Below are 25,982 nucleotides of genomic sequence, written 5' to 3' on the forward strand. Positions count from 1 at the left end.
CCTCTTCGTCTTCTTCTGGATGGATCTTTCCGCCATTGATGCCCCGCCCCGGCCGCTCCAGTGCTGGGCACTTATGCTTCTTCTCTGCTTAGCTTTGATTTTCCTATATTTTATTTTTTCCTCTTCTTGTTCTATATTTTCTCCGTCATTGATTCGCTTCTGTCTCTTGCGGAGTATATATTCCTGTCTCGGAGCTTCTTCCCATCGTCTGATTGAAGGAGGTCTTGGACAGGATACTTGCTGGATTCTCATCCCATTCTGGGGTTTCTGGTTTTGGGTATCTGATATTGGGACTGAAAGGTAGCTTAACTCGTGGAGAAGAGTTGCTTGGTTTTCATTGTGGTGGAACACTGTTTCTATCCTATTTGGAAATTCCTATGTAACTATCATTTATCTGCTTTCTTCATTTCTGTCTAATTAATTTCCCATTTCTAAAATATGTAATTTTATGATAGAAGCCACAAACTTCTAGTTCTGCAGATTGGAAGCCTCGGTGTGGGTTGCGGCTGAAGGAGAACGAGGATGGATGAAAAATCGGTCGCCATGGAACTTATCAATAAGGAAGCTGTTGATCTGGTATTTTCTATTCACTGATATTAATGTTATCATTGTTAAAGCAGCATGCGGAACTTTAACATTGATTTTGTTACTCCTAGTTCTGTTTTACCTCCTTTTATTCCATCTCCGACTTCCCGGACCTTGCTTTTGAGCTTGATGTCGAAATTGATATCCTTCATCTAGTATCATAGTCGAATTGAGAATTTCAAATATGATGCACCAACAAAGTGGTCATCTCTGGTTTATGTTCTGTATGCTATCTCTCTAGTATGGCTCATAACAGTAGTCTTTGCTTTCACATTATGATTCTGACGACATATCTACTCAAATTTTCAAGTCTCAGTCCACGTATATGCTGAAAATGTAAATTAATGCCTTAGGAAAATATCCCCATCAAAGAAGTGTTTGAACATCTTAAATGTACACGAGAAGGGTTGACTTCTGATGCAGTTCAAGAACGACTAGATGTGTTCGGGTATAACAAACTTGAGGAGAAGAAGGTCAGTCATAAGCTAGCTGTAGATTTCTAACGCAGAAAAATGCTTTATATCCAATCAGTTTTCACATTTTAAGATCTTATTATAGGAAAGCAAAGTGTTGAAATTTTTGGGCTTTATGTGGAATCCTTTATCATGGGTCATGGAAGCTGCAGCTATTATGGCCATTGCTCTTGCGCATGGAGGGGTAATCGAATTTCTTCCCTAATTTCTTTCTTCTACCTGACTGATTATTTCAGCTCCATTTAAATCATTTTCACCTTATGGTAACCTAAAGATATTGCTATCAGAATCTTACTCTCTCAGAAATATTGTACATTGCAGAATAAGGGTACAGATTACCATGACTTCATTGGTATCATGGCACTGCTTATAATTAATTCTACCATAAGTTTTATAGAGGAAAACAATGCGGGGAATGCAGCTGCTGCACTCATGGCTCGGCTGGCTCCAAAAGCTAAGGTAATTAGTCGTCATGACACCACTCAAGTATAACAGCTCTCCACGTCCAAAGATTTCTTAACTGTCTGATTCTTCTCATCAGGTTCTACGAGATGGAAGATGGAGTGAGGAAGATGCTTCTATCTTGGTTCCAGGTGACATAGTTAGCATCAAACTTGGAGACATAATTCCTGCTGATGCACGCCTTCTTGAAGGAGATCCTTTAAAGATCGATCAGGTATTCCATCAACTGTTAGTCTAGTGGTTTTTGAAATGGTTGGGGTGATTAAGATGCAAGGGCCTGGTCAGAGTTATTTAGAGTTCCAAAGTGAAGTTTTCCTATGGACTGGCATATTAGAAACCAGTCTTGCTGTATGTGACAGATGAACATTTCATGACATCAAATTTTTGACATATTTGCATGAAATTCTCAGTCTGCCCTCACTGGGGAGTCTCTACCAGTAACTAAAAGTCCTGGTGATGGAATCTACTCGGGTTCAACATGCAAACAGGGCGAAATTGAAGCAGTTGTTATTGCCACAGGTGTACACACCTTTTTTGGAAAAGCAGCTCATCTTGTAGACTCCACAACACATGTTGGCCATTTTCAGAAGGTTCAAGTTTTGCAAGTTCAGAGCTGGCTAATACTTTTTATGTTACTTCTAAGTAGTGCTTAACTTTTATGTATTCATTCTTTCCAGGTTTTAACTGCAATTGGTAACTTCTGTATTTGCTCAATTGCTCTTGGAATGGTTATTGAAATTATTGTGTTGTATGGGATTCAAAGAAGGAAATACAGAATTGGTATAGATAACCTTCTGGTGCTTCTTATTGGTGGAATTCCTATTGCAATGCCTACTGTTCTTTCTGTTACTATGGCTATTGGATCCCACCGCTTGTCTCAGCAGGTTTGCTTAGCTACCTTTGTGGTGTAAATATTGGATTTTTTGCTTTACATAACTCCTCGTTGTTGATGTGGGACACGAAAAATTAACTTTTAGAACTTCTCATGTCACAGGGTGCCATAACAAAAAGAATGACAGCTATTGAGGAAATGGCTGGCATGGATGTACTCTGCAGTGATAAGACAGGAACATTAACTCTTAACAAGCTTTCAGTGGACAAAAATATGGTTGAGGTAATAGTTGTGTCCAGCTTCATGATGTTCAAATATCTCACAAGTAAATTTTTGAGTTCTTTTCCCCCTTAGCTTGCTTATGGAAGAGCCTTGAATTTACACAAAAAAGCCATCTGTAGTTTATTAAACTCCGTTTTCTGTTACAGGTTTTTGTGAAAGGGGTTGACAATGATGGAGTTGTACTTATGGCTGCTAGAGCTTCAAGGCTGGAGAATCAGGATGCAATCGATACAGCAATAGTTTCAATGTTGGCTGACCCGAAGGAGGTAGTACAGATGTGGCTGTTCTTGTACTAACATCCTTGATTTATTTTTTTATTTGTTTGATTTGCAATAGTCAGTTGAAGAGTTAGATTCTGAGTTGAATCAGCTAATTCTACTGGAAGACGTACTGAAGGTTCCAAAATCTTAGAATAAAAAAGCTAATTTCAGTGGCTTCATCTAATATCTGAAATACCTTACATGGAGTCAAAATAATTGTTCTAAGATTTATGCAGCCCACAAACACTTTCTTTCTCTCCTTTCTCAGCTCGTATTCCTTAATTCTTTCATCTTGTCTATCACTATTCCTAGAATTGATGTAAGTGTTCTTCATTAAATGATATAATACATTTCTTAATCAGTCTTATTTAAATTTATCTAAGATCTATTTATTAAATATTCTTACTATATTTATATATCAAGAAATGATCTAGTTCTTGGCAGAACCAGTACAACTCTGCTTTTGTCTCATCAGGTTTAATGACCAAATTGATTTCCTTCTCTATAAATGTATATTCTTGCATATGTTTTTCTTCCCGTTCTTGTAAATCTTCTGAGGTATTTTATATCTGAAAGGCACGGGCTGGAATTCGAGAAGTTCACTTCCTTCCCTTCAACCCAACTGACAAGAGAACTGCTCTTACCTACTTGGATAGTGATGATAAAATGCTTAGGGTGAGCAAAGGAGCTCCAGAGCAGGTATAAAATATTCTTTGGAACTGAAATGGTAATATTGATACTGCTAATGATTGCTTGTTTGTAAACAATGATAGTACATTTACTCAGAATGCTGAATGAAATAATTTCAGGCAAAGAAAATAGTAAAAAAATAGCCTTTAGGATAGTTTTTTCTCTAAAATTGTAGTTTAAAATTTGACTTAGGTTTCTGTTTTGTTTAGATTCTCAATCTAGCGTGGAACAAGTCAGATATTGAACGCCGTGTACATGCCATAATTGACAAATTTGCAGAGCGTGGGCTTCGCTCTCTTGCTGTGGCACGCCAGGTATTCCATGTGCTACTTTTTCGCAAAAAAATAAATAAATAAATTGATCATTCATAGACGACTTTTCATACTTTAAGTAGTACCTCAAGGAACAAAAGATAGTCCCTGAAGGTCCTTGGGAATATGTGGGATAACTACTCCATGTGCTAACAAAACTTAAAAATATTTAGATTATTCATGGACAAATTTTCTTACTTTAGGGAGTACCTGAAGGAACAAAAGATAGTCCTGGAGGTCCTTGGGAATTTGTGGGACTACTCCCTCTTTTTGATCCTCCTCGCCATGATAGTGCTGAAACAATCAGAAGGGCTTTGGACCTTGGAGTCAGTGTGAAAATGATCACAGGTGCTTATCAATGGAATAAATAGTTTGCTTGTTTCATGGTACAGGGCTGACCAGCTTGACTTGAATTGTTACCATATATGTTTTTATACAGGTGATCAATTAGCAATTGCTATTGAGACTGGTCGTCGACTAGGGATGGGTACAAACATGTATCCGTCTTCATCTCTACTTGGAGACAACAAGAATGAGTCTTGTGCAGCTTTACCAGTTGACGAACTTATTGAGAAAGCTGATGGATTTGCTGGGGTGTTTCCAGGTGATATCTAGTTTGCAACTCACTTTACCAATATGAAACCATAAGAACTTTGTGGATGATATCTCACTATCTGACTCTTGTGCATAGAGCATAAGTATGAGATTGTACAGAAATTGCAAGCCAGGAAGCATATCTGTGGAATGACAGGCGATGGAGTTAATGATGCTCCTGCTCTAAAAAAGGCCGACATAGGAATTGCTGTGGCAGATGCAACGGATGCTGCTCGTAGTGCTTCTGACATAGTTCTGACTGAGCCTGGACTTAGTGTGATTATAAGTGCAGTCTTAACAAGCCGTGCAATTTTCCAGAGAATGAAGAATTACACGGTACTACTGGATCTAATTCTGTTTATTTGACATGCAATCCATTTAAGACAGTTTTTGAGATAGTCATATTTTCCAATAAATACTGTCAATAGGATCAGTTACAGAACAACTCTGGAGCAAAGGTTGTTCACTAAAACTTGTCTTATTCCAATACATTGATAAAGAATGGCCAGTGGCTAGAGGGAAATAATTTTTTGTTTGGAACTTGGTTGTATGAGTGCAAACACTGATAATTTTGTTGACTACTCTTTGTTGCGCAGATATATGCTGTGTCTATCACTATACGTATTGTGGTAAGCTGTATCTTCGTCCTTCCATTCATTGTTTCAAAAGAAACCAAGGAGATAGTTTTACTTCTGTTGTTTCTTATTGCTTATTCCAAAAAATTCAGATTAGAATAGTTCAAGGTATTTTGACTAGTGGCACGTAACTCTGCCAAATGTGTCTACTTGCAATGAGATTTAATGTCTATTGGCTAGGGGCATAACTGATCTTTTTCTTATTAAGATACACTCGGTTCTTCTTTACAGCTAGGGTTTATGTTGTTGGCTCTCTTCTGGAAATTCGACTTTCCTCCTTTCATGATTCTTGTGATTGCCATTCTCAACGATGGTAAGGCAAATATTTTTTGTCTATTCTTTGACTAGTAGCGTTTAACTAAATGTGATTTCTCATTTCTTTGGTTGCCAGGTACTATCATGACCATCTCCAAGGATAGGGTGAAGCCTTCACCAGTTCCAGATAGCTGGAAACTTAGTGAAATATTTGCAACCGGTGTTGTCATTGGCAGTTATCTCGCTGTTATGACTGTTATATTCTTCTGGGCAGTCTATGACACTGACTTTTTCAAGGTAAAGGGACTTGGGAATTGTTCATAATGGATTGGACTTGGGTTCTGTCAATAAATTGCTGCTCCAGTTTAACACCTTCTAGAAGTTATAATTTTTAACAAATTTACCATTTTCCATTAATTTTATGTTATTCCCTTGATATCTAGTTGAAATAAACATGAGCAGAGAGGGGATGAAATAAAAAAAAGGCAGAAATGATATTTGAGCTAGTAGATTTGGAACTAATGGCTAATTTGGGAAATATTACCAGATTCATTGAAATTCTTTTTACTGGAATCTATATTCTTTTCTGCTCTTTCTTTCTTAAAAAAAAAAAAAGAAGAAAAGTCATACGTGATCTGCTTACTACACAATCTCTTTCTAAAACCCATTACATCACATGCATAAAGTTTATTGCATCAGTTTACCCTAAGCAACTCGATGCTTGGTACTCTCTGAATATTTTCTTCTGGATATTTTTGGTGTTTTGCCTTCAAATGAAAACCTCATTTGATCAGTTGAACTATATATTCTAATGCTTTAAATGTTTTCTTCAGGATCATTTTGGTGTTCACACCTTCAACAGAAACTCATTTGATCAGTCAAATCAAGATCTCGTGAAAATAAACAATGAGAAGCTGGCATCTGCTGTGTATCTCCAAGTGAGCATAATTAGCCAGGCCTTAATATTTGTCACCCGTTCAAGGGGTTGGTCTTTCATGGAACGACCGGGACTGCTGCTTGTCACTGCTTTCATCATTGCTCAACTGGTAATGAGCATTTCCTCTCTTTCATACCCTGCTACTGCGACATGTTTATGATGTTATGCTGCAGGATTGAGATTAGCAACTCAATTTCAAATTATTCTTTTTTAAATTACTTCTTAATTTTCTTTAAAATTTTGAATACATAATGAAAGACAGATTATGAGATCTCTTCTTTGCTGCAGATTGCTACTGTCATAGCAGCTGAAGCATCCTGGTCTTTTGCCGGAATAAGAGCCATTGGATGGGGATGGACTGGTGTGATTTGGCTCTACAACATTATATCTTACATGCTTCTCGATCCTATCAAATTCTGTGTCAGATATGCACTCAGTGGAAAAGCCTGGGATCTTGTTCTGAATCAAAGGGTTAGCAAACTCAAATCTGACCTGTATTCTAGACTCTGCTGATAACCCCGTTGTATATTCTTGCACAATTAGTTGCTTTCATTGCTCATGTAATTATGTGCTTCTAACAGACGGCATTCACAAACCAAAGAGACTTCGGTAAAGAAGCTCGAGAAGCAGCATGGGCACACGAGCAGCGGACACTGCATGGCCTCCAATCAGTGGACGTAAAGATGTTCCCTGAGAGGGCAACGTTCAGGGACATTAACTTGATGGCTGAGGAGGCAAAAAGACGTGCCGAGATTGCAAGGTAAGTAGTGGAGATATCCACCAGGTACATTTCACTTAACATATACCTGAATGTTCTCTTTAACCTCTATACTGGTTATTGTTTTGGTGGTTTTTAGACTGAGGGAGCTTCACACTCTGAAAGGACGAGTGGAGTCATTTGCAAAGCTGAAGGGCTTGGACATTGAAAATATCAACGGGCACTACACTGTTTAGAGGGGGATCAAACTGCTCCACTCTACATTTTGATTTTTTTTTTCTTGATTCTATCTGAAATTATGTCAAGAAAACCATAACTTGCTTGTAGACCAATAAAGCCTGCTTCTTTTGAAAGAGATTATTGTTCATGAGACTTGGCGATTCTCTGTTTTGTTTTTTTGGGAAAAATAAAGGAAAACAGGTATTATGTCTCACTCGATTTCTGAAGGAAGGGTAAACTCCCTTCTTTCTGTCAAGTTTTGGCTCTCTCTACCGAGCTTTTCTTATTCTTTGAAAACAAGCTGAAAAACCAGTCAAAAATGATGAAGTGGAAATTGTTTCTCTATGGCTCTGGTATTCTTACAATTGTTGTCTATTTACATTTAATTTCCAATTTTTATGTGATCTCTCGCCATTATTGAAAGCGGTAGAAAAGTATAAATCTCCATCACCTTTTCCAAAATAAATTTCAGCGTCAAGAACAAATTTCTATGTGAAAGGGATTGCAGCCTACAAAGATGAAAACGTACCAGAGATGAAGCAGTGGCTCAAGCATGAACCAACTCCCCTGGACTGCACAAGAAAAGTTCTGCATCCGTCTCCTTCTCAAACCACCCAAATCCCTTACCAATCTCCTCCAAATCTACGCTTTCATTCTCCGCCATTCCCTTCACTCCAACCTCTCTCTCCTCAGCAAACTCATCTCCGCCCTCTCCGACGTCCCCACCACCGGGATTTCCGTTCCCCTTACCGGAATCCGCCATGCTCGCCGCATTTTCGATCACCACAGAGAAAACGGTTATGACGCTTTTCTCTGTAACTCTATGATCAGAGCTCACGTCCAAAACCGTCAGTTCGATGAATCAGTGTTACTTTATAAAACCCTTAGGGAGGAGAATCATTTTGCTCCTGATAACTATACTTTCCCCTTCTTGTTAAAAGCTTGTGCGCCTGTTTTGCTCAGGCGCGCCGCTGCACAGCTTCACGGCCACGTGGTCAAAATGGGTTTCTGCTCCGACTTGTTCGTAGCCACGGCTTTGGTCGATATTTACGGGAAATTGGGAGAAACGAAATCGTCCAGGCAGGTATTCAACGAAATGACTGCCAGGACACCGGCATCATGGACGGCTGTAATTGTTGCTCACGCGAAGGTGGGAGAAGTTGATAGCGCGGTGGAGTTATTTGAACAGATGCCGACTAAGGATACTGCATCTTTTAACGCAATGATTGATATCTTCACCAAGCTGGGGAAAATGGAAATTTCACAGAAAATTTTCAACGCAATGCCAGGTAGAAATGTGGTCTCCTGGACTTCCATGATCTCTGGGTACTGCAAGAATGGAGAATTAGATGAGGCAAGGGCCCTTTTTGATGAGATGCCCGAGAAAAACCTCTTTTCCTGGAATTCAATGATCGGTGGTTATTGCCAGAACAAGCAACCTCATCGAGGTCTAGAGTTGTTCCGCGAAATGCAGTTTACTTCATCTCTCATTCCAGACAGAGTGACTTTATTGAGTTTTATACCCGCAATTGCCGACTTGGGTGCTTTGGATTTGGGTCGCTGGATCCATAATTATGTCAAAAGAAACAGGTTAGACAGAGAAAGCAGCATTTGTACAGCATTGATCGATATGTATTCAAAATGTGGGGAAGTCAAGAAAGCGCAGCAGCTGTTTAACAAAATGCCTGAAAGGGAACTTGCTTCTTGGAATGCCATGATCAACGGGTTAGCCATCAATGGGCGTGCGAAGGAAGCATTGGACGTATTCTTGGACATGCGAAGTAAAGGGATTGATCCAAATGATATAACTTTAATGGGTGTTCTATCTGCTTGCAGCCATGGAGGGCTTGTGGAGGAAGGGAAAAGATGGTTTAACGAATTGGAAGGCTATGGTATTAAGCCAAGAATTGAGCATTATGGGTGTCTCGTTGATCTTTTAGGAAGAGCAGGCTTGTTAGAGGAAGCTGAAGAAATGATAAACAACATGTCTTGTGAAGTGAATGGAATTGTATTGAGTTCTCTGTTGTTTGCTTGTGGCACTCACCGTGATACGCAGAGGGGTCAGAGAATGCTGAAGAAAGTAGTTGCATTGGAACCTTGGAACGTTGGGAACTATGTGATGGCAAGGAACATGTATGCAGGAGAGAGGAGGTGGGGTGATGTGGAAGAGCTCAAAGGGTTAATGAGGCAAAACGGAGCTAAGAAAGAGGCTGGTTGCAGTGTGATTGAGATCAATTCTAGGGTTTGGGAGTTCTTAGCGGGAGATAAAATGCACCCAGAGTGGGAACTGATTGACAGGCTCCTCGAACAGCTCTGGGTTCACATGAAGGTTCATAGAGGAGATGATTACCTGTTTGAGGCGGGACTGTGCTTGTCTTAGAAGAAACTGAAACTGTCGTTTTTGTAAGCCATCTTTTTTTAGAATTGTTTCTAAAATGAAGTCAAAGCTATGGAGTGGTGGAAAAGCTTATCTTTCAAATATGTCAAGTTATGACGAATGACTGTAAGTATGAATAAACTTTGCCTGATCGATCAGTTTCAGCTTATGTAGAAAGACTAAAAACTTTTTGTGGCTAGGTTCTGATAGAACATGAATTTAAGATAGACTATTTAACCTTCTTCTTTGAAGACTATAGAGGGGGTCTCATCTCCTTCCAATAGGATTGAATTGAAATGCAGTCGAAAACCAGTGTAAATGTTCCTCTGATATGAATTCTAGTAACAGGCACAGCGTTGAGAAGAAGCTGGATTTGACCTCCATCACCCAAAACAACATTTTGATCTCTTTATTTCAAAACTAAACTGCATAATGAGAAAAATAAAGATGCTGGATCATACATTCAGTCCCAAAAGAGCTTACTTCATCACAGAAAGATTCATGGTTATTCTGAAAAACCTCATCACAGGAGAAAACGTAGTCCAGATACAACACCAAAGATAATACAGATTAAACCCACATCCTCTAAAACCAATCTCAGTAGCACAAATCTACGAAGAGTGTGTAGAAATCATCCCAGTCTTCCTTGCATAAGCAAAGATACCCCCGGCCTCGATGACCGGACCTGCATCACCGATCGGCTTCAATTTATACTCCTTGCCTGTAGTGTGATTAATCAGCTTAGATTCTTCGAATTCCACGGTGACTACATCCCCGGTGGAGCACTCATCGCACATCCTCCCTTCTGACTCCAGAGGATAAATTTCTCCTGTTGCAACCGAGTTCCGGAAAAAAATCCGAGCATACGACTCGGCGACGACCGCCCGGACACCAGACGCGCCTAGGGCTACCGGGGCGTGCTCACGGGAGGACCCGCATCCGAAATTGGCCCCACCGATGATGATGGGATACTTAGTTTTGAACTCCCCGGGGTCCATGAACGGGGTGGGGTAAGCGGCGGAGGGTAGACCGACGAGGGCGAAGGACCCGAGCTTGCGGTACTCGTCCGGATTGGAGGGGACCAGAGTCAGATGCTCGGCGGGGATTATTTGGTCAGTGTCGATGTTATCCTTGAGCACATAGCAGAGGCCGTGGAAGTTGGTGGAAGAGGGCGCCGTGGTGGTTTCCCCGGCAGCGGCACGAGGAGGTTGAGAGAGCGGCCTGAGAGGAGTCGCCGCAGTTTGAAGCGTTGTTAGGGCTTTGCAAGGATAGGAGAAGAAGGTTTGGGAAATAAATGGGTGCCTCTGAGACGAAAGGAAAATGGGTTTTGACGGAGAGGAAGGAGAGGTAGAAAACATCACCTTTGCGGCGGCCATCGCGATTGCCAGGTTCTGAACTCCAAGAAGTAGTAGTCAGGAAAATGAGCAGTAGCTATCTTGTGCTTTTATAGTCTGGGTGATTATTTTTCTCCTCCGTGACTTGACCATGCTGTGGGCCTTGCGTAGGCTTCTGATCGTGTTGAGTCTAGGGCCATTGTATTACCCAAAAATTAGTAATAATAATAAAATAAAATTTTGATAAAAAATATTTTAAAAAATAGTTAATAAAAATAAGATAATGATTAAATACTCCTTTTCACTAACTATTTTAAGAATAATAATGATCGTTATACCTTATTTTTTATATCATTTATTTATCAAATACCTTAGAGACGTATTTTTACTAATTTCATAAGATAACTAGTTACTTATTAGATAAAATTTCAGTAAAATAAAATATCAAATACAAAATTGCCATAAAAATTGCCTTGTATTGAAAATATTACAACATTAATTGTCAAATACTTGTTCAAAAAAATTTTATATGATTTTCCGTTCCATCTTGGCTAGAAAATTATATAATTTTTCTTGTCAGAATTTATAGCTAAAAAAGAGTTTCCAAGAAAAAATAACGCATTAATGCTCCCTAGAGACGTATTTTTACTATAAAGATTTTTTCAGCATTTCCTATAAAAGACCCTAACAAAGCCAACTCATTTAGGGAAAACACCAAATTGATTGAGAGTATTTGAAAGGAAACAAAAACTAACAAGTTTCAATTAATTAAGGCTTCAAAACTACAGCTCTTAGAGTTTTGGAGTCTTAGATAGATGCGACTAGTTACACTAAACCAGGTTTTATCGAACTTTTTGCCATGAACCGTGCTACTCGGCGGGTCAGTCCTCTTCTGTTTTTTGCTTAAGTTTTCGATTATGTCTTCTCTTCCATCTTGTCTTTTGATTTTGTTGGGTTATACCTCATAGTTTTTTGTCATGGCGGATGGTTCTAGCTCAACACCTTCTTCCACACCACCTATTCATCACCTTCTTCCCTTAACTGGAATAAGACACAGAAAAACAGGGAAGAATCCTTCTCATGATTCTGTTCTTTCTTGAGTCAAATACTTGTTCTCTGCTGAATCAGTTGCATCAGGACGGCGCTAAGATGAGATGGTGTTGAAAGATTATGCTTATCTTGGCCTTCCCTTGTCAAGAATTTATTTTTTCGCAAATCTTCTTGGAACCACCCTATTTCCTGAGTCTGGACACTGCGAAGACATTCCAGGGGGTGTACTGGCAGTACCAGCGGATTCATAGCATGAACGGATTTGAAAGAAGTGACGAGTACATCAATCCCACTCAGTGTATCCTTTTTTTTTATAGATTGTTGATTTCTGTTTAATTTTTTTAAAAAAAGAAATTGATTTATAGGGTATTTATATCATGAATTTCTCAATAAAAACATAAATGAAACTCATGAACATACTTCCTGAGTGTCAATTTTTGGCGTTCGGCGTCTTCGTCTCCGACTAACAAAGTGAATGACGTTGTCTCGTCTATTGCAGAGGCTAGTCGATGACAAAGTTTAGGCATACCTTTGCTAGACCAGACCCCCTCTCCATCAAAGGAAACCACCAAACCGGCGGGAAACCATAAGGTTGTAACCAGCGACCACCATCAATGGAAAACTGGCCGACAGATGGGTCACTTAAGTGACGGTTCGTGAACCGTCTTACATTCTCCCACTTGACCCATACGCCTACTCAATATGTATCATAGATTATTGATACATCTTCAAGAATGCTTTCCATAGATTTAATATCCTTATACTCAAACAAAGAAAATTAAATTATATGAATCGTGGTGATGAGTCCTTTAGAGTAAATATTACCTTCCACGTATTACAATGCAACTGTCTTATTTGAATGAGAACCTTATGTGACACATTTATTTATGAATGAACTTTCATAATGCTCATTACAAACAAAATAAGCACCTTATATTGTCATTCTCTAAACTTTATGTATACAACAAAATAAGAGAAGACACAAATGAACTTAATGGAGTTTTTCATTGACAAAATTGCGTTACAAACGTAAAGGGCATCTCAATTACAGAAATTACTTAATAGAAGAACTGAGTCTCATATGTTCAACATGTCCCTTATAAACAACGGGTGGTAGACATTTTGTCAATGGATCAGTGATCATTAATCCGGTGCTGATGTGTTCCACAACCACCTTGTTTGATTTGACATGTTCTCGAATAGCTAAAAAATTTATGTCAATATGCTTACTACGACTTTTGTTCTTATTGTTCTTGGCCAAAAACACTACTGCGGAATTGTCGCAATAAATCCTTAATGGCTTAGAAATAGTGTCAACAATTTCAAGCCCTGAAATAAAATTCCTCAACCACATAGACTGTGATGATGCTTCAAAACATGCTACAAACTCTGCTTCTGTGGTAGAAGTAGCAATCAAAGATTGTTTTGTACTTCTCCAAGAAATAGCCCCTCCAGCTAATAAGAAGACTTATCTCGATGTTGACTTTCTCGAATCAAGACAGGCAGCAAAATCAAAGTCTGAATATCCAACCACTTCTAGATGATCAGATCGTCTGTACGTAAGCTTGTAGTCTTTAATCCCCTGAAGGTATCGCATGACTTTCTTTGCAGTTTTCCAATGGTCCAAACTGGGATTACTTTGATATTTGCCCAACATTTTCACTACATATGCTATGTCAAGTCTTGTGCAAACCTAAACATACATTAAACTCCCAATTGCAAAAGCTTATGGAATATTTTTCATTTTTTCCCTCTTTAAATTATTTTGTAGACCTTGTTCCAAACTTAATTTGTCACCTTTGACAATTGGTGCAACACCAGATGAGCAATTATTCATACGACATCTCTCTAGAATTTTGTTGATATAGGCTTCTTGAAACAATTTTAATGTCCCTTGGGATCTATCTCTATCAATCTTTGTGCTTATGACATAAGCAGCTTTGCCAATATCCTTCATATCAAATTTCATCGAGAAAAATCATTTGACCTCATAAAGTAATCCTAAATTACTTGAAGCAAGTAGAATATCATTTACGTATAGGACTAAGAAAATTATTTTGCTCCCACTGACCTTATGGTATACACATTGATCGATGATATTCTCTGTAAAACCAAATGAAGAAATAACAACATAAAATTTTAAATACCACTGACGGGAGGCTTATTTTAGTCCATCTATAAATTTCTTAAGTCTATAAACTAAGTCATCATTCCCCTCTGAAATGAAACTGTTAGGTTGTTTCATGTAAACCTCTTCTTCTAGGTCTCGATTGAGAAAAACTGTTTTCATATCCATTTGATGCAACTCCATATCAAAATGAGCTACTAATGCGATAATTATCCAAAATGAATCCTTCTTTGAAACAGGAGAGAAGGTATCATGATAATCAATTTCTTGTTAAGTAAATCCTTTGGCTACAAGTTTTGCCTTATATCTTTCAATATTGCCTAAAGAGTTTCTTTTGGTTTTAAAAACCCATTTATAGCCAATGGCCTTCCCCCCTTTAGGCAATTCAACAAGATCCCAGACTTGGTTTTTGGCCATTGAATCCAACTCTTCCTTCATGACATCATTCCATAATGTGGATTTTTGTCCACTCATGGCCTGTGAAAACGTAATAAGATCATCTTCAGCATAAATGTCCATGTCAGATTCTCGAAAGTACACTTCATATTCTGAAGAAATTGCAGGTTTCCTAACTCTTGAAGATCTTCTTAATGGTACTTCAATATTTTTAGGTTGAGAATGTTGAGTAACCTGATCTATAGGAGTATCCTCATGGTGAGATGGTTCTTCAACTATTGGTTATACTTGAATAATCGAATCCTGAGGATTATCATGAATAACAACCAATTTATGCAAAGTTGTAGAAACAGGTGGAGAACTTGTATGCTCCTCAAAAATTAAGTTTCGAGGTTGGCTACCCCCATTAATCTCATCATTCTCAAGGAGCCTTGCATTCTTAGATTCAACAATTCTTGTCGAACGAGATGGATAATAAAATTTGTATCCCTTAGATTTTTTCGCATAGCCAATTAAATATCCATTGACTGTTCTAAAGTCTAACTTTGTCTCATGTGGATTGTAAAATCGAACTTCAATTAGACAACCCCAAATATGTACATGCCTTAAACTAAGTTTCCAACCTTTCCATAACTTGAATAACATTTTATGGACTGCCTTGGTTGGAACCCTATTGAGTACATAGACTGCAGTTTTGAGAGTTTCAATACACAAAGACAATGGGAGATCGGAGTTACTAATCATACTCCTCACCATGTCCATTAATATTCGGTTTCTTCTTTTAGCCACACCATTTTGAAACGTTGAGTCATGCATTGTGTATTGTGGCACAATACATTGTTCCTCAAGAAAACTTGTAAAAGGACCAAGCAATTGTCCTTTTTCAGTGTACCTTCCATAATATTCAACACCTTTATCTGACCTCACAATTTTGATTTGTTTGCTTAATTGTTTATCTACTTTTGCTTTATAAATCTTAAAAGCATCTAATGTTTAACTTATATCATAAAGCAGATAGAGATACATATATCGTGTATGGTCATCAATGAAGGTAATGAAATACTTCTGACCATTGAAACATGTATCATAAGGACTTGAAATATCAATGTGTATGATTTCTAGGACATCAGAAGTCCTCTTGGCACCTTTCTTGTACTTATTGGTTTGTTTTCCTTTAATGTAATCCACACATGTACTAAAATAAGTAAAATCAAAAGCCTCAAGGACTCCATCATTAACTAATATTTTAATTCTATCAATGGAGATATGACTTAATCTCCTATGCCACAACATAGAGGATTTCTCATTTATAACACTTCTCTTAATGCCAACATTAATACTATGTACAGTAGTAAGACTGCAATCAAATGTAGGGTTTAAAAAAAGTTTGAAAAATCCTTCTTCCAAAATGCCATTTTCAACAAAAACATGGTCTTTATATAATTGAAGGGAATTTCCAAGGAAATTAATACTGAATCCAAAGGGTGAAAGTTTGGAAACTGAGATAAGGTTTCTAGAAAAAGATGGAACATAGAATGTCCTTTCAAGGTCTAAGACAAAGATAATATTTAAGACAAATCTGAAAGTTCCAACCGCCTCCACATATGAACCCATCTTGTTTCCTGAATACATGGAGCATTCACTTGGCGTCAATTTTCGTTGGTTCAAGAAACCTTGCATGGTGTTGGCAACATAGATTGTAGTACTGGAATCAATCTACCAAGTGTTATAAGAAGCATGAGTCATATTAGATTCAAAACACACTAAGGATATGAGATTACCTTAGTTTTCAAGCCAATGCTTGAACTTGGGACAGGTTTTCTTGATATGTCATTTTTTCTTGCAAAAGAAACATTTGACACCGCCCTTAGATTTTTTATTAAGAGGTGTTTTTTCCTTCCCTTTCTGAAAAGGTCTCTTGTCTCGAATCGTCAAATACGCATTTTCGATCCTCTTCTGATTAAGCTTCCCTTCCTCTTGTACACACATGGTTAAAAGTTCATTAATTAATCATTTACCCTTATGTGTGTTATAAGAGATTTTGAAGGGTGCATATGTAAACGAAATCGAGTTAAGGATGAAGTGAACTAAAAATGACTTAGATATCTCAATCTCTTTCGATTTCAGTCTTGCAGCCATATCTCGCATTTGCATGATGTTCTCACGGACACCCTTGGTGCCAGTAAATTTCATGGAACACATTTGGGTTATTAGGGTGCTAGCTAATGCCTTATCCGAAGTTTCAAATTGTACCTGAATAGCTTGAAGATAGTCCTTGGCTTTGGCACATTTAGGAATAGATCCGCGAATACTTCCCAATATGAGACTTAATAAACATCAAACTTAATCGATTGAATCTCTCCCAAAGTTCAAATGATGTTTTCTCAATTTGGGTACTGGATTCAGTGGGTTTTGGAGGTTCATCCACTCTAAGTGCCAAGTCATAATCCATGCACCCTAATAACATTAGAAGTTTCTCTTTCTACTCAATATAATTTTCTCCATGGGAACAATAGAAGAATCAAAGGTTGAGACAGACAAATTTGAAGAACTACACAAAATAAACAACAAACTTACTAAACATGTAATGAAGTCAAATTTTGAATATTTACCCATGTAAATAATCCAAACAAATAAATCAGTGTGTCATTATAATCTTTCCTATGGGCTTAGATTATAACACATATGTGATTTATATCTCTTTATGATTGGACCCAGAAATTGGTTTATAAAGGAATATTCTAGGCTTGTAGGTAATCTAGATTTTTTTTTAAAATATTTCTTTCCCATCTTAATTAATCATGTAAATATAACATTTACCCTATGGGGTTAAATTATTATATCTCCATGATTAATCACAATTTTTTATGTCATTAAATTTATGTGACTAAATTTAATGTCACTAGACATTTGCATAATTAAGAATGTTGTGACAATTACTCAATTATTCAAATGTATACAAAAAATTACATAAAAGTAATTGACTAAAATGAATGTCAATTAAGAATCTTTATATTTAGGTCAACATAAAATATGCATAAAAAACTGAAGTATGCATAAAACCTATATAAATTATGCACAATTATTAAAATTGCATAAAAACAGATTATTGTAGTTTTAATATGTATTTTATGTGTATCCAACAATAACTCATGAAAACAGAGTGCTTAATGGTCACTGCGCTTAATTGCAAATCTCTTAGTGGGGTTTGAATCCCCGCTGGTGCAAAAAAATTATTTTGAGAATCGAGTCAGCTCGGTCTTCACTCGGGCGACTCGCTTCAACGAGTTGGAACGGACAAGTCTATTCGAGTCGACCCAACCCGCCCGATTCGTCTAAACCCTCTCGAACTAATCCGATCATGTTTAACTGGACCGAGTCAACTCAACCCTTCCAAGTTGACTTGTTATTTAAATGAAACTTAACTACCTAAGTTTCAATTTTTTTTAATTAACGCGCGCAAGAGGTTGTCTTCAACCTCCACTCATCTATAGAGAGGACGCTCAGCTTCCACAAGCGGTCCACTACTGGACGTTGGCCTCCTATCACACTTCGGCCGCCATCGTCCGACGGTGACGCTGACCAACGCACAACGCCGAGTGAGACGCCGAGTGAGACGCCGGTTGGCTCCACTGCGTCGGCTCTCGCACGTATTGCAGAGAGTTCTTCTTGACGGAAATGACTCCATATCAGAGAGGGGCACTCTGATACCATGTAGGATCTTTATATGAAGAATTTTTCAATAAAAACATAAATGAAACTTATAAACATACCTCCTAACCTGGCGTTCGATGTCTTCATTAAGTTTAGGTTTGTCGAATAGAGTAAACGGCGTTGTCTCATTTATCGCAGAGGTTTGTCGATGGCAACGTTATGCTTAGACCAGACCCCCTACTCTCCATATAACATAAAAGTAGACCACCAAACCGATAAAAAACGGTAACCGGCCACCACTATCAATGGAAACTGGTCTACGGATGTCACATTAAGTCCGTGAACCGTATTACATAATTTTCTTCGTATTTTGCGACTTTGTACATCCTAATACTGCTGGCCCTGAGAATTCATTTTCCAAAGCAGAAAAGTAAAGGATTCGAATTCTGGATTCTTAACACCTCGAGCCACACGCCATCTGGCTCGCATAAGAATACGCCCTGGAGCCCACAATCTTTACTTAGCAGGGCTATCGAAACCAGAGAAGAGGACGAGACAGAGCACGAGGCTTACAGCTGCAAATTCCCCACTTGAGGGAGATGGAAGCGGACATGGAAGGCCAAAATGCTGATATCAAGAAGGCAAGGACCGGAGCAGATGCTGTCAAGGTTTTGATTTTCCTTTCCTTCCCTATGCCCTTCTTTACTTTCTTAGAGAAACAATCCTGGTTTTTTAAAAACCCTAAACTCACGGTTCGTGTTTCTGATACAACCTCAGGAACTCGACGGGATGAAGAAGCGGTTGGGGGAGATGAAGGAGGAGGACACCACACTTCGTGAAATGCAGATCATAGTCGAAAGGGAAATGGGACCAGTGCAAGGTAGGATCATTTTTTACATCTGAGACTTGAAATGGTCGTTTTGTTCCTTGTTTCTGATAGTTCCAGTGATTTAGCTTAAGTTGTGTTTGACTCTGTGAACAGATCGAGCAAGGGCTGCTGCAACGAACGTCAGAAGGGAGAAGGCAAACTCACGCTCTAAGTTTGTTCGCAATGTAGGTTTGGGATTCCTCGTACTTATTCAAATAATTTCACTTTGACTCCCTTGCTCGCTCTGCTCTTGTCTTGCACTCGCTTTTCTTCTCCCTGCATTCCTTGCGGTACGCTCCTCTCTCAGTGGTCTGGCTCTCTCTTAGACGCCCTTATTTTTTCAAATCATTGTCTCTCTTCCTTTGAACACCCTTTCTTCCTCTCGATTTCTCTCAGTCGTCGTCTCTCGACTTCTTTCTCTGAACTTTTCTTTCTCTTGTTGCCCCCTCTCAGACCCTAAACCTTAAAAATACTATCATTCTCATCCTTTTAACCCCTCTTAGCTGAATTTCAAAAACCTCATTCATCTAACCAAGTTATTGTACTCAAACCCCAATTTGTGAGTTTTTTAGGGTTATCCTATTAATTTTTCAATATTCTATTTTTAATTTTCCTTTGATTAAATGATATTGAATGTGTAGAATCTGTGTTTATTTGTAATTTAATTGATGACTTTATTTCTTATTTGAAATTGAATCGATGATTGAATTTTTGTGATTATTTAATTTAAGTGAAATTTAATTGATAATTGAATGTTAATTTTTGTGTTTAGTGTTTAAGGTTTTTTAATGATTGTGATGGATTATACCCTAAACCCTTATTGAATTTTGATATCTCTCTTTAATGGAAATTTCAATTTTTGTTCTTAGGGGGGGGTTAGTCTAAAATTAATCATAGATAAATTGAGCATTACTCCGTTCATTCGATTAGGCTGTTCGTGTTGCATGATCTCTTCTTCATTTGAATCACGTTTGGGGGGGTTAGTCCACAATGAAGTGGAATGAATTCCCCCCATGTTACCTAGTTCATAAAAAAACTGACGTTAGTGTAAAAATATCTCTTCTATGCATCTCCTCTTCATTTGTAAAACTGGCAGAAATACTTTATAGTAAAAGATTTTTATTACCTACAAAGATCATCTCAGTGGAAGAACAACTTGCATATTTTCTCCTAACTATTGGTCAAGGACAAGTGTATAGTGTAACAGTAGAGATGTTTGATAGATCAAACTGGACTATAAGTAGGTATTTCAATAAGGTGTTGAATGCTATTATCAAACTTCGACCAGATTACATCAAACGACCTTCAGAACAGACTCACTCGAAGATTTTAAACAATCCAATGTTTAATCCATATTTTAAGGTAACATCACTTGGCATCTAATGAATAATTTTAGATTAATATTTAGATTTATTTGTATTAATTGAAATGATATAATTAGGATTGTATTGGGGCTATTGATGGAACTCATATCAAAGCCAACATTCCATTTGAAGAACAACAAAGGTTCTGGAACAGAAAAGGCTTATCTCTCATAAAATGTGATGGCAGCATGTACATTTGATATGTAATTTACTTATGTACTTGTTGGATGGGAGGGATCAGCAACTGATTCTCATGTATTGAAGGATGCATTGACTCGTCGAAATAGAATCTGTGTACCTGAAGGTAAATAATATGTTTTTATCTAGTAATTTTGTTCTATTTTATCTTCAATTATCTTATGTGAAAAATATTTTGTGTTGTAGGTAAATATTATCTAGTCGACGCTAGTTATGCAAATACGTCAGGATTTTTGGCTCCATATCGAGAAACTCGTTATCATCTACGAGAATTTGGAGACAACTTTCCTAAAAATGATAAAGAGTTATTCAACCAAAGGCACTCATCTTTGAGGAATACTATTGAACGAACTTTTGGTGTTTTAAAAGCTCGATTCCAAATGTTGAAAGTCGCTCCTCCGTTTTCTTATAAGATCCAGATGAAAATTGTAATAGCTTGTTGTATATTACACAATTATATACGTAAAGAAGATTGCAATGATATGTTTGAATTAGAAGATGATGATTCCGATGAAGAGGTACGTGGAGGAGGTGATGAGGTTCGATTAGCAGGTGAAAATTTGGATGAAGATAGCGATGATCTCGGGGATGAAGGTAACTTATCAACAACAATGCAGAGGCATCGTGCATTAGAATCCATTAGAGTTGCACAATTTTGAGATGTCATAGCAATTAGCATTTGGAGTGATTATTAGTGGTTGCATTTTATTGCATTTGAACATATATGTTGTTGTTCGTACTTACTAAACTAGTAAGTTGATGATGTTAAACGTACGAACTCGTTAATAAAAGTAATTTATGTTAATTATATTCGTTTTTGTTATTTTATATATTTTTTTATGTGTTTACAATTTATTCTAGTCTCACCTCTTTAGTATATTAATTTATAATAAAGTGAAATAATTAATTGGTTTAATTATCCAATTGCTATAATTAATTAAACAAATGGTTTTATATTTTGTGTTAATATTTTATTAATTATTAATACGTTAAAGACTATTAATTGGATAAATTTTGTGTGTATATATTATGTTATTGATAAATTAATATATTTATTTATTTTTTATTTTTTATTTTTTATTTTGTATTAAAATAGTGAGTTTTAATTTTAAACTATATCTTATGTTAGTACAAAATAACTTATTCTTTATTATATTCACTTATGTTATTTTTAATTTTTTATTAATTTTAAATAATTTATTCTTGTCACACGTAATTAATATATTAATTTATAAAAAACCGTAATCATTAATTGGTTAAATTATCTAATTGTTATAATTAATTAAACCATTAGGTTTATTTATTATATTTTCTTATGTTATTTTTTAATTTTTTAATTAATTTTTTCAAATTTATTCTAATCACACGTAATTATTGTTTTAATTTATAATAAATTATAATAATTAAGTAATATAATATAATTTTTCATTAATTAAGATATTAATATATTGTGGACTACACGTTAAATCACTTATAAGTGTAGTAACCATGTTTATTTTAGTTAATTATATGTTTAGGTATATGTTATATTTAGTATATTATAAAAGGTTACCGATTCTCTTCTTTATATCATATTTTTTATTTGGGGGCACTAACACTGGAATTTATTTTTCAGCCACATGAACTCGTCTACATTAACACCCAAAGATGAGTTGAAGTTGAATTAATTCATTTTACTTTAATTCAAGTTTATTGTGGACTAACCCCCCCTAGGTAATCTTTTAGGCAAAAATGGGGGATTCATGTTTCATACCTATTTTGCAAATCATCCACATGAATTGCGTACAGGATGCGTTTCTCCTTCCTTCGAATGAAATTTTTTCCCTAAATTCCCTCTGTTCTCCCTCTCTCGATGAATTTTTTGGGCCCCTATCGTCTTCCTCGTCTTTGTACTCCCTTCTCATTGTTTCCGCAACTTCTATCCTCTCTCTCTCTCTCTCTCTCTCTCTCTCTACCTCCCTCTCTTCTCACCCTACCCCCCCCCCCCCCCCCCCCTCTCTCTCTCTCTCTCTCTCTCTCTCTCTCTCTACCTCCCTCTCTTCTCACCCTAACCCCCCCCCCCTCTCTCTCTCTCTCTCTCTCTCTCTCTACCTCCCTCTCTTCTCACCCTACCCCCCCCCCCCCCCCTCTCTCTCTCTCTCTCTCTCTCTCTCTCTCTCTCTACCTCCCTCTCTTCTCACCCTAACCCCCCCCCCCCCCCCCCTCTCTCTCTCTCTCTACCTCCCTCTCTTCTCACCCTACCCACCCCCCCCCCACCTCAATTTCTTCTTTATAGGGTTTATTGCTAATCAATTTCGGGATTAGAGTTAGGGTTTAGTGTATTTAGGGTATTGTTTAAGGGTTTAGGGTTTTTTAAAATTTATTTAGGGTTTTTTAGGTGAAAAGTTTAGGGTTTAGGTTTTGGAATTAGGGTTTTTGGTGTTTTTTAATTTTTTAGGGTTCTCATTTAGGATTTAGGGTGTTTAGTCTAGTTCAAGGGTTTAGTGGTCTTATTAAATTAAAAAGAATTTACAGGATAAATCAAATTGTGTTTCATAAATTGGCAGAGATACTTTATAGTAAAAGATTTTATTATCCACAAAAACCATCTCAGTGGAAGAACAGCTTGCATATTTTCTCCTAACTGTTGGTCAACAACAATAGTATAGTGTCACAAAAGAGATATTTGATAGATCAAACCGAACCATCAGTAGGTATTTCAATAAGGTGTTGAATGCTATTATCAAACTTCAGTCAGATTACATCAAACACCTATCAAAATGAACTCACTCGAAAGTTTTAAACAATCCAATGTTTTATCCGTATTTTAAGGTAACATTATTTGGCCTCTAATTAATAATTTTAGGTTAATATATAAAGTTACTTTGTTTTAATTTAAATTATATAATTAGGATTGTATTGGGGCTATTGATGGAACTCATATCAAAGAAAATATCTCACTTGAAGAACAACAAAGGTTTTGGAATAGAAAGGGTCATCTCTCATAAAATGTGATGCAGCATGTACATTTGACATGCAATTCACTTATGTATTTGTTGGATGGGAGGGGTAAGTAGTTGATTCCCGTGTACTGAAGGACGCATTGACTCGTCAAGATAAAATCTTTGTACCTGAAGGTAAATAATATATTTTTATGTAGTAATTTTGTTCTATTTTATCTTCAATTATCTTAAGTGGAATATATTTTGTACTGTAAGTAAATATTATTTAGTCAATGTTGGTTATGCAACTATGCCAGGATTTTTGGCTCCATATCAAGGAACTCGTTATCATCTATAAGAATTCGAAGACAACCTTCCTAGAAATAGTAAAGAGTTATTTAACCAAAGACACTCATCTTTGAGGAATACTATTGAACAAAGTTTTGGTGTTTTAAAAGCTCGATTCCAAATGTTGAAATGTTCTCCTCTGTTTTCTTATAAGATCCGAATGAAAATTGTAATTGCTTGTTGCATATTATACAATTATATACGTAAAGAGGATTACAATGATATGTTTGAATTGGAAGATGAGATTCGGATGATGAGCTTGGTGGAGGAGGTGATGATGTCCGATTTGCAAATGGAAATTAGGATGAAGATAGCGATGATCTTGGGGATGAAGACAACCTATCAACAACCTTGCGGAGGCGGTATGCATTAGAATCTACTAAAGTCGCACAATTTCGAGATACCATAGCGACTAACATGTGGAGTGATTATTGATGGTTGTATTTTATTGTTTGTGAACATGTATGTTGTTGTTCGTATGTATTGAGGCCCTGTTTGTGTGCAGTGCAAGTGAAATGTATTTCACTTGCGCAGGGTAAATGGAGCCAAAATGCATTGTAAGTGCAGGGGGAAAGTGAAATACAGATGTATTTCACTTCTCCATGTTTTAGGCATAAAGCGTTGGTAAGTGAATTCAGAGGGGTTGAGCTCTGAATTCACTTACCATCGCTCAATTACATCACAGGCTCGTGCTATTGGGAAGGAAGCTCAGTCGAACGAGGGTTTCAGAGAAAAAAATTTATCTCGCTCGCTCGCGACCTTCGGTTATTTCAATCACCTTGCAACCTTGTCTCCGGCGCTCTACTCCATTCCTCTTGTTCTCCCCAACACCGACGACCTTCGGCAACATCTCTCCCCTCTCTGCAACCTCTCTGCGGCGCTCGATTCTCTTCCTCTCGCCATCCCCAGCACCGACGACCGTTGTCGACTTCTCTCCCCTCTCTGCAACCTCTCCGACTCCTCCCTGCGTCGCTACCATCGACGATTTCAATCGCCCCCTCTACGACCTCTCCCCGGCGTTTGATTCTCTTCCTCTCGCCATCCCCAGCACCGACGATCGTTGCCAACTTCTCTCCCCTCTCTGCAACCTCTCCGACTCTATTCGAGGTATTTATGAAGTGTTGGAGTTTTCTATGAGACATTTAATAGTATTGGTGTCTACTTTCTGCCTCTATGAATAATGAACTATTGTTGTGGTAACTAATGAAGTTGTAATGATTTATTTGGTGATAACTGGTTTGTGCTGACTTCCTCATTGATGCGTGCTTGCAATTACTTAGGACTTGATTGTTCTAAATTTAAACTCAAACTTAACACTTCAGTTATTTACCCAACTAATTTTAGGAATGTGACTCTGGCCTTCTAAGGTTGTAATGGCATTCTAGTAAAAAAAAATGTTATAATGCATTTCAATAATATTTCTAGTAAGTTTACTGCCTCTTTTTCCTTTTCTTGCTATTTTGTGCACCACGGATTGACCTTTTGCTATTCTAATGATTTTATTCAAGTTTACAACAGTAATTCCAAGTTAATATTAAGTTTTGTTGCTTTAGTTATTGCATTGGATGCTTTCTATGTTTTTTTGTTTAATTGCTTTACTTTGAAAGGCTTTTTTTATGATTTAGATCAGTTTGTGGGAATTCCTACATGAGAATGCTTTATTCCTTAGCTATTTTCTTCCCTTTCTTGTCTTAATCTTTTGCTAAACATCAAATTTGTGGCTATACATGGGTTGTTGTCGTTCTCTACCTCGTAATTGTTTATATTTTTTTCTCTTTTAGTAACCTCTGCTCATCATCAAAAATAAATAAATTAAATGAGGCTGCAGTTGGGGATTCTTTTCATTTGATTAAAGGATTTTGCCATTTTGTCCTTATTTAGGTTTTTTTTGTTGTTTGTATCTTTTGTACTATTGCAAGGTGTGTCTTTTTCTATAATGGTGACTATCATTTTAGCCACGAAATGGGAATGAGTGTGTTTTTTGTGGCTGTTGAAGTAGGGGTTTGTTTTTAGGGTTTTAACACTTGACCTGTTATTTATTTTTTTTGGTATCTCCTGTTGTATTTTCTCTTAAAGAAACATGACAGATCT

At 37.2% G+C, this 25,982-nt stretch overlaps 4 protein-coding genes across 7 annotated transcripts; 3 read left to right on the plus strand and 1 right to left on the minus strand.

Annotated features, from left to right (window-relative positions):
- The first annotated feature begins 317 nt into the window (after positions 1 to 317).
- Positions 318 to 7,366, plus strand: LOC137935556 (ATPase 11, plasma membrane-type-like). The gene is made up of 22 exons (XM_068780210.1): positions 318 to 379; positions 473 to 576; positions 939 to 1,058; positions 1,144 to 1,242; positions 1,380 to 1,517; positions 1,600 to 1,734; positions 1,931 to 2,110; positions 2,198 to 2,404; positions 2,515 to 2,634; positions 2,781 to 2,900; positions 3,471 to 3,593; positions 3,794 to 3,898; positions 4,099 to 4,243; positions 4,335 to 4,499; positions 4,587 to 4,825; positions 5,086 to 5,118; positions 5,356 to 5,437; positions 5,516 to 5,676; positions 6,213 to 6,425; positions 6,605 to 6,787; positions 6,898 to 7,076; positions 7,174 to 7,366. Exons 2-22 carry the CDS (start codon positions 523 to 525, stop codon positions 7,268 to 7,270), a joined length of 2,898 nt encoding a protein of 965 aa, XP_068636311.1. The 5' UTR covers positions 318 to 379; positions 473 to 522; the 3' UTR covers positions 7,271 to 7,366.
- A 284-nt stretch (positions 7,367 to 7,650) lies between these two features.
- On the plus strand, positions 7,651 to 9,817 carry LOC137935557 (pentatricopeptide repeat-containing protein At2g44880). Its single transcript, XM_068780212.1, has one exon. It carries the CDS (start codon positions 7,807 to 7,809, stop codon positions 9,631 to 9,633), a length of 1,827 nt encoding a protein of 608 aa, XP_068636313.1. The 5' UTR covers positions 7,651 to 7,806; the 3' UTR covers positions 9,634 to 9,817.
- Positions 9,818 to 10,113: 296 nt separating this feature from the next.
- LOC137934348 (uncharacterized) lies at positions 10,114 to 14,661 on the minus strand. Its single transcript, XM_068778631.1, has 5 exons — positions 14,491 to 14,661; positions 13,515 to 13,707; positions 12,544 to 12,707; positions 10,992 to 11,065; positions 10,114 to 10,851 (listed from the first exon to the last, which is right to left on the minus strand). Exons 1-5 carry the CDS (start codon positions 14,659 to 14,661, stop codon positions 10,242 to 10,244), a joined length of 1,212 nt encoding a protein of 403 aa, XP_068634732.1. The 3' UTR covers positions 10,114 to 10,241.
- A 4,068-nt stretch (positions 14,662 to 18,729) lies between these two features.
- LOC137935171 (polyadenylate-binding protein 2-like) lies at positions 18,730 to 21,336 on the plus strand. Of its 4 annotated transcripts, none has more exons than XM_068779858.1 (5): positions 18,730 to 18,860; positions 18,970 to 19,072; positions 19,175 to 19,245; positions 20,612 to 20,728; positions 20,809 to 21,336. In XM_068779858.1, the coding sequence occupies exons 1-4, from the start codon at positions 18,792 to 18,794 to the stop codon at positions 20,684 to 20,686; spliced, it is 318 nt and encodes a 105-aa protein (XP_068635959.1). In that variant the 5' UTR covers positions 18,730 to 18,791; the 3' UTR covers positions 20,687 to 20,728; positions 20,809 to 21,336. The 4 variants fall into 4 exon arrangements, with proteins under 4 accessions (XP_068635959.1, XP_068635961.1, XP_068635962.1 ...); XM_068779860.1 differs by having other exon boundaries at positions 20,666 to 20,728; XM_068779861.1 differs by lacking the exon at positions 20,612 to 20,728.
- Positions 21,337 to 25,982: the final 4,646 nt, after the last annotated feature.

This window comes from Aristolochia californica, unplaced genomic scaffold (assembly GCF_029961685.1).
Source record: "Aristolochia californica isolate CCGP_79_NKW_82.1479 unplaced genomic scaffold, dmAriCali1.0.hap1 SCAF_6, whole genome shotgun sequence".
Classification (NCBI taxonomy): Eukaryota; Viridiplantae; Streptophyta; class Magnoliopsida; order Piperales; family Aristolochiaceae; genus Aristolochia; species Aristolochia californica.